The sequence below is a fragment of the Pinus tabuliformis genome, chromosome 3_2, assembly GCF_031772625.1.
Source record: "Pinus tabuliformis cultivar Carrire ecotype Pingquan chromosome 3_2, CPIR1, whole genome shotgun sequence".
In the NCBI taxonomy this organism is placed as follows: Eukaryota; Viridiplantae; Streptophyta; class Pinopsida; order Pinales; family Pinaceae; genus Pinus; species Pinus tabuliformis.
In genome coordinates this window covers 504,092,767-504,100,742 of record NC_142302.1, presented here as the reverse complement: position 1 = coordinate 504,100,742, position 7,976 = coordinate 504,092,767, and the positions used below count along the sequence as shown (strand labels likewise).

Genomic DNA, 7,976 nt, shown 5'->3' with positions numbered 1-7,976 from the left:
TAAGTTAGCGAAATTGGATATATTTCATGGTCTTATTTCTTTTTATATAGGAAGCCATCTAATTAAGCCAAACTCGCTATATTTCATGGTCTTTTTTGATTTTGGGGTTTAGATCTCCTCTGTAGAGAGAGGTTTGCTGAAATGCACTTTATTGCCAGTAGCCCTTTGTATTTTGTCTTTTGAAAGAGTCTTCAAATATCTTGCCATTGGAAAATTAATTCATAACTTGTTTTGGTATTCAGAGTCTCCCACCAAAACGCAGTCCCTGATGAGGTTTTTAAAAATGTGGTTTGGGAAATTTGGAAGGAGAAAATCTGTTAACATTGAATTTCTGAAGTTTCTCATTGTATCTAGGAATTTGATTTTCCATCCAGAAAGTAGCCAGCTTATCATAGGATTCTGAGCCTTATGGTGGATGACTTTACTGGTCCTTTGCAGAGAAAGGCCTATGAGATTCCAATTCTTAGAACCAAATGCTTGGCTACAAATAGGATCCATTCCTGATGCCAATCCAAATATAGATTTCCTGATGGTTTCTTAATATAGATAAGTACAATTGGGTTCCACCAAATCATTGAGGAAATGATACAGGGGACTAATTCAATTGTTTATAACTTTGAACATTTAAGTAGCATCATAGATCCTCTTAGCCTACGCGTGGGCCTTGACCAACATATTAGAAATCAACAGATTCAAATTCGATATATTTTAACCTTCTAAGAAATCATTCTTAATCTCATTAAAGGCGCCTAAACCAACATTGTAAGTCCATAGGAGAGCCCTTGTGTGGAATTTTTGTTCCTGACTACAAACATAAACTTCATTTTCTAAGCATTGTGCTTAAAGCCTAAATCCAAGAACAATGAATTATAAGGCCTATAAAATAGAGAGAACGATTTTGTAGACAGCAGACAAGCTGAAGGGTAGCTATACTAGTAAAATTACACAACTCCAAACAAGAAAGCAAGCATAAGCATGATAAGATGGGTGAACAATAAAACAAACAGACAAAGCAAAATTGCTCGCAGATTGTACAATAAGATAGAAGTTGCAGTACAGGGACAGCCATAAATATCACGCCCTAAAGAGGAACTAGCTTGTGTTTTGATAGTTATAGTGTCAGACAGATTTTAATAACTTCAAAATCAAAGTGGAAGGACAAAACCTTGCAGAATATAATCATGGACAGGATTCAAATGAATGAAATAAATAAATTCCCCGCTACAGTGGCAACCAGTCATCCATACTCAATTGCATGAAATTGATATAAATAGAGGGAAATTTTTCTGCACTAGAATGGCAGCCAGTCCTGAATTGTTGACATCATATTTAAATGAATAAAGAAATAAGTTCTATTATTACAGTGCCAACCACCCTAAAGAACTCAACAGCATCAACTATCAAATGAATGAAGGAAATGCATTCCCCAAAGGACTGCTGTCAGGAACTCAATAGCATGCACCCTTTGACAAAGGGCATCAACTTCTGAAGAGTAATATTTATACCTCCCAACCTCTTAAGTTGGTTGCACGAGCCACACGTTCCAGTCCAAGTGAGAATGCCCCCATTCGTAGATCACAATCAAGTTTTTTACACATATCCTTGATGTCTGTGAAAGCCCTCATCATATATGTCCATAGTTCATTATTAATTTGAGGTTCATCCCACCTAAAACCTTGGATATTCTGCAATGAAAGAGACACAGAGTAAATTCACAATAACATTCTTGTGTGTGACATCAGCAGAGAGGTGTGACCAGTATAAATAAACAGAATTGTCCTTGGAATTACATCAAACAGGACTGCAAGAGAATGAATGCAATACTTCTCATCCTAGAAAGACCTATCCCAAGATTCACCTTGAGTGGGGAGAGTAAGAAAAACACCATGCAGGCTGCCAAACTATTCCAAGTCACATAATATTTTATCATCTTCTAATTAACTGTCAGAAAACAGAAAGTTGTTCCCATCTTTAGTTACCTGAACCCACTCAAAATAGCTGACAATTACACCGCCAGCATTTGCATATATGTCTGGCAGTATAACAACTCCTTTCTTTGATAAAATCTGTACATTAAAAGCCTAAAATCCTTTAATTTTAATCTAACACTAAATTTAAGTATCTTTGAAATAGTAAAAGGAAAAAATAAATAATTCATCTTGATAAGAATCCAGCCTACCTCATCAGCCTCTGGATCTGTGGGATGATTTGCTGCTTCAACTATGAATTTAGCTCTCAATTCACTAGCATTTTCCCTGCGATGAACATCCACTTTCATTCAACATCTGTTTCAAATCTATCTTGCAGCAATAGTATATACTTCAACAGTCATGCATCTAAAACAGTAACTCAGTCAAAAGTATTTGGCATAGAAGTGTCTTTCCTCGTCTTCCATATTTGCTATATTTAAGGAAAAATTTAAATAAAAATTAACCTGTTAAGAACACCTCCCAGAGCAGCTGGAATTAGTACATCACATTCTTCATGTAACAAGCATTCTGGGTCAATTGCCTCTGCTTCTGTGAAGTCCTTAATATTACCATTTTCCTTTGAATATCTTATTATGCTAGGAATATCAAGACAACTGGTGTTCTTTAATGCACCTGTGATATCACTTATAGCCACGACCTTTCCACCTTTCTCAAACTCTGAGTACAAAATCTTTTCCATTCGCATTTCCTCAATGAGATCAGGGGTATCCTCACAATTGCCATCCGGGCTGTTGTCCAAAGGTACAATGGTCCACCTTTATCAATCTTCAAGTACAATGGCTACAAATAGGATCCATTCCTGATGCCAATCCAAACAGAATTTATTGAAAAGAAGATTGTAGTGACTATAAATTGGGCTCAATCTCAAAATTTCAACTAGTTTTCCGCTAGAAAATGAGCTCAAATCACGGAAGTTATTCCAAGATTTTTAAAATTTAATTCATGGAATATTTTCAGAGTCCTCTGCAAAAGGATATAAGGTCAAGAAACACGAATTTGTGGACAATTGGCCAAGAATATCGAAAACTGAATATTATAAAACAAAAATAATCGTGCAACCGACGGCTCACTGACAGCCATGTAAGGATTTTTGTGGCAGAAGAAGAGCACAGCCTTCAAATAGAGAAACATACACTCTGTTGTTCAAACAATTTCGCGTGAATATTGCGGTGGGAAGCTTCAATTTCATTGCAGACCACGCTTCTCCTCTGTCTCTGTGTTATAGTATGTCCTGCTGTTTCACATTTGCTTAATATTTGAAAATTGGTAGACGGGAGTTGCTGTTTCACATTTGCTTAATATTTATGTTATGTTTTTTTGCTTCAGAGTTAGGTAAGCAGAAAACACGGTTTTGTAACTAAATCTTTGCATCTGTTCATGTTGTCAAAGGAATCTTTCCTTTAAGGAATGCCTTGTTGAAAATGAATGAGGCAAAACGCAACATCTTAAAGGAAATGCTTGCATCCCAAATTTTTTGCATCCTTTTGTGCTATTTGTTTTTGTCATCATTGAGTGATTGATATTTTAGACCTCAAAAAAAGCATAAAAGAGGTTTTATATTTATATATATGTTGAATAACTTGCTAAGATCGAAATTTTGGTTTTGATGTCCTTGCATATTCTTTGACCAGATTAGTTCAAAATGGGCAAGCGAAAGAAATGGCAATATATCATGGATCTTGAGGTGCAAGACCTCAAAGGAAAAATGACTTTCTCTAATAAAGACTTGGTTTGGACAGAAATAAATACAAAAAACAATGGTATTGATCGTGTTGCTGTAATCCCGTTACGACGGGTTGCTGACTTTATAAAAGGAGAGGAAGAAAATCCTATTGCTCCATGTAATTTCGTACGAAAAATAAAGGGTAAACCAAAAGAAAGATCTACTGCTGCATTGCAATATGATATGTGAGTATTTAAAATATATATTGTTTAGATCTTTTGAAACCACGGTTATCTTTCTTTGTATGTACTAACAATTTAAATTTTTGGTTTAGCTATTATTGTTCATTTGGCCCAGAGGACAAAAGAGGAAATCTTTCAGCTAAACGAAGGACTTCATTTGTGCAGAAGAGGGGTTGCCAATGCCACTTTATTGTGAAAGTTATGCATGAAATTCCTGATAGAGCAATATTAACTTTCAATATGTATGAACATGTAGATGGGGAAGGTTGGGCTTGTCATGGTCAATGTGACACTTCAGGTGAGACCAGGGCCTTGCTTAGGCCAAGGCTTTCGAGGGACATTGTTGCATATGTAGAGAGTTGTTTCTTTTTGGGAGTGCCTATTGATGTAGTGTATAGAACCCACGTTAAGAGACATGTTGACATCGATGTGGCAACTCGAGATAGAGATTTCTTCTTATGCAGGAAAGATATTGTAAACATTTATAATAGGTTGGCGAAGGGAAATTATCAACTTCACAAAAAGGATGAAATGAGTGTAAACCTTTGGTATCAAAAGCATCGGGAAGATTTTTTCTTTTACCAAAAGCCCAATGGTGTGGAGGTCCCTTTTATAATAGGGATTCAAACAAAGTGGATGTTGGAGACAATGGTCAAGCTATCGCACAATAGCTTAATAGCCATGGATTCAACATTTAACACAAACAAATATGGGGTAAGTCAGATGCCAATGATTTATTGAATATATTTATTTAAGTTGTATCCATTCAAAATGATTAATAACTTGTATTTGAATTTATGTAATGTTGAAAATGACAGTATCAATTGTATACACTCGTGGCATTTGATGAACAACAAAGCGGGGTGCCTGTTGCATGGGTCGTGGCATCACGAAACACATCAGATGATATTGCAATATGGCTGGAGCAGCTCATGCGCAAGTGTTTCCAAACCCGTCCTGATTGGAAAGTCAATGCTTTCATGGTTGATGATGCACTGGCTGAAATCAGTGCCTTGAGGTAACTTTAACATTGTCATGATATAACCAAACATGCATTTTTTCTAAAAATATCACACTAAAATGCATTGAATATGGCAGGAGGATCACAGGTTGCGATGTGATCTTATGCGTTTGGCATGTACGGAGGGCTTGGTTGAAAAATGTCAATCGATTGGCCACTAGTTCCATAAAAGCCAAAGAGATGTTCAGTGAGTTAGGTTTCATCATGAAACACACTCTCAATTATGAAGTGGAAGATGCAATCAATCAATTTTTTATCAAGTTTGCAGATGAAGAGAAGTTCTTAGACTATTTCAACAAGAATTGGGTCACTGGAGATAAGATTCGTAAGTAAACATTTTTTTCATATTATATGTATTTTTTTCTTTTATAAAGGTGATAGAGTGAGACTGACATCGTTCTATTTGCAATTAGGTATGTGGGTGAAAGGTTGTCGGGAGTTTCCTCATGCAAATCAGGAGACCAATAATGCTGTTGAGTCATACCATTGTTACCTAAAAACAACATTTCTATCTGATAGAAGGAAAAAATGTGCCCGGAGGATGGATTGGTTATTGCATATGCTACTAACAACAGTTGAACCTTGTTATCGGTTCAAGGAAATCTTAAAAGAAGAAGGATTCCTAAACAACTACAAGAGAGAAAAGCAGCTAGAATCATCAGTGGAACGAGCAAGAAAAATTATGGATACTGATTGTTGTCCTCATGAGAACATAACACATGCTTATTGGGTGAGAAGTCAGACAGATCGAGATAAAAAATACCTTGTCACCTGGTATCGTAAGGATTTTATAACGTGTGAATGTCCATGGTCTATCCGTGGAAACATTTGCAAGCATGCCATAAAGGTTAATTGGTTGTATTTCCAATCGGATAATTCAAATCCATTGCTTCATCAGCATGCAGAGGATAACATATGCAATGACCCACCTGAGATCAATATAGAGCCTCAAAACCATGATGAAGATGTCGATGCTACTCTTATGGCCACAAATGAAGTTGACGCAGATGCCGAGGCACTTCATTTGGCAAGGGAGAAGTTGTTTAGCTATACCCATCTCATTTTAGATAACCCTCCTACTACTTTGGCAAAGACAATCCAATTGACTGATATGCTTGAAAAAATGTTGGATGAAGCCAATAATTTGCACGTTACTGATTTTGACTTCACACCTGGATTGGAATCTCTTGATCCATCTTTGAAGAGGAAGAAGAGTTTCCTTAGCCCCACAAAGAAAAGAAGAAGCAGCAGAAAAAACAATGGTTTGGAAATTGATTTAAATGTTGATCCATCAGAATATGAACCATTTGAGTTTCGATACCTCAATAAGCGAGGACGTCATCGATCAAATAATGCCGTCTCTATGGTTCCAGGTTAGTTTCATGTGTTGAATAGAGTCATGATTTTAGATTTAAGTATTTAATCATCACTATTCTTTAACATGTGGTATGTTTATTTTTACAGCAATGCAACAATCCCCAACCATGGTGATAACCCAAGACCAAAGGGAGATGCAAGACCATCCAACCTTACTTTCCATGCCAGGTACATTTGACACTCTTTCATTGTGTGTGCACATATACCTTGATGCTCTAGAAAATTTCTTTGCGATAACGTTTGACATTTTTCTAGGTAACTATAGAATAAGTGGAGAAGCATCATCTTCAACCATGACTGATCATCTACAGAAGGACTTCAACTCTAGTGGGAATCAATGAGGTATGCACAAATAATAGATAAGCTAGGTTATTATGGCGTCGTCAGGTGGCCCTTTATCATATGATAAGTATATTTATGTTTTTCCGTTGTTATGTTGTTATAAAAATACCTTTTTCATAATCTGTTCTCTGAAAGTTCATGAAACTTTGTGTTTTGACATGGAATGTTGTGTTGTTTCAGAAGGCTCTAGGTACATTGAGAACATGGGTGCCTGCAAAATTTGAGGAAAGTTTGAGCCTTCATCAGTGCAATTTTAAAAATATGGGTGCCTGATGAGCACCGAGGAATGTTTGAGCTCTCATCAATGCAAAAGTAAAAGTTCAATTATATGCCACTACTCTCCTGAAGTTTCATGAAATTTTGAACTTTGACATGGAATGTCAAGTTAATTCACATGGCTCTGTAATTGTTCAACAAATTCAATTGTCGGTTCTTTTTATTGCAATGTTTCTGTATTTTCTCACGTAATTGGTCTAATACTGCAGACTAAGCTGTAACAATGATGTATACACACCACAATTTGGGAATGAATTATTGTTTTTGACATCAATCTAAATTGTTCTTCAAATATATTCTCAAATGTTAGATCTGTTATATGATCAAAACAAATCTGATTTTATTTATGGTGTTCATATTTAAGAAAGAAGCATATACTGTAAAGAAAATTGAGATAAAATAGATAACAGTGAGGATGACAATTATGTCTTATTCTGAGCACCAGGTGTCATCAATATGCATATACTGTATGCAAACATAACTTCAGCTGCTAATATTATGCGAAGCAGTTCCACAATCTTTTACACTGTAATGTATATAAGCCCTTTATCAAGTCATATTGTAGCTTGCATAAGGGCTCGGTTCAGATTCATATATACAACCTTAGCCTCGATTCAGGCATGTCCTGTAGCTCAAACAAAGTCTCGGCTTGTAGTCTTGCTTCTTCAGAAAACATGCTTTGTTGTAATCATAATGGTACTCTGAATTGTGATCCCACAGAGCACTGAACTTGATCATCCTTTGCACTAGCCTTAACAAGATCCAAACTAGAATATACATTGAACTGGGTCAAGTGCCAAGATCATGATTGAACTAAATTCTTCTCTTAGCATTGAAGTATATGATAATGTCAAGTGCCAAGATCATGAAGAATGTAATCAATGGACTACAAGGCACATGGGCAAGTAATCATCTGGTTGGCATCCTGGCATACAAGATACAGCTGTAGGGTGCTTCTCAGACTGCACAACCAAGATAAATGGAAACAATAAAACAAATATGGCGTCCATTTAAACATCAAAAAATAAAATAGCCTTTAACTGGAAAGCAACATCATAGAACAT

General features: G+C 36.1%; 2 protein-coding genes across 2 annotated transcripts; one reads left to right on the top strand and one right to left on the bottom strand.

Annotated features, from left to right (window-relative positions):
* Window positions 1–1,176: 1,176 nt before the first annotated feature.
* On the bottom strand, window positions 1,177–2,676 carry LOC149181503 (glutamate dehydrogenase B-like). Its single transcript, XM_089414236.1, has 4 exons — window positions 2,435–2,676; window positions 2,180–2,255; window positions 1,980–2,066; window positions 1,177–1,685 (listed from the first exon to the last, which is right to left on the bottom strand). The coding sequence occupies exons 1-4, from the start codon at window positions 2,674–2,676 to the stop codon at window positions 1,500–1,502; spliced, it is 591 nt and encodes a 196-aa protein (XP_089270362.1). The 3' UTR covers window positions 1,177–1,499.
* Window positions 2,677–3,478: 802 nt separating this feature from the next.
* LOC149181502 (uncharacterized) lies at window positions 3,479–7,162 on the top strand. The gene is made up of 8 exons (XM_089418330.1): window positions 3,479–3,899; window positions 3,989–4,610; window positions 4,715–4,914; window positions 4,995–5,242; window positions 5,331–6,290; window positions 6,382–6,462; window positions 6,550–6,636; window positions 6,817–7,162. Exons 1-7 carry the CDS (start codon window positions 3,634–3,636, stop codon window positions 6,633–6,635), a joined length of 2,463 nt encoding a protein of 820 aa, XP_089274456.1. The 5' UTR covers window positions 3,479–3,633; the 3' UTR covers window position 6,636; window positions 6,817–7,162.
* The last annotated feature ends 814 nt before the right edge of the window (window positions 7,163–7,976 follow it).

Bases quoted from the DNA above. Each gene is read 5' to 3' on its own strand.
- LOC149181503 (XM_089414236.1), bottom strand. From the start codon at position 2,676: ATGCGAATGGAAAAGATTTTGTACTCAGAGTTTGAGAAAGGTGGAAAG. The intron at 2,067-2,179 runs GTAGGCTGGATT...TTTAATGTACAG, and splicing joins CAGATCCAGAGGCTGATGAG to ATTTTATCAAAGAAAGGAGT. The intron at 1,686-1,979 runs GTAACTAAAGAT...CTTTCATTGCAG, and splicing joins GCTATTTTGAGTGGGTTCAG to AATATCCAAGGTTTTAGGTG.
- LOC149181502 (XM_089418330.1), top strand. From the start codon at position 3,634: ATGGGCAAGCGAAAGAAATGGCAATATATCATGGATCTTGAGGTGCAA. The intron at 3,900-3,988 runs GTGAGTATTTAA...TTTTTGGTTTAG, and splicing joins GCTGCATTGCAATATGATAT to CTATTATTGTTCATTTGGCC. The intron at 4,915-4,994 runs GTAACTTTAACA...TGAATATGGCAG, and splicing joins GCTGAAATCAGTGCCTTGAG to GAGGATCACAGGTTGCGATG.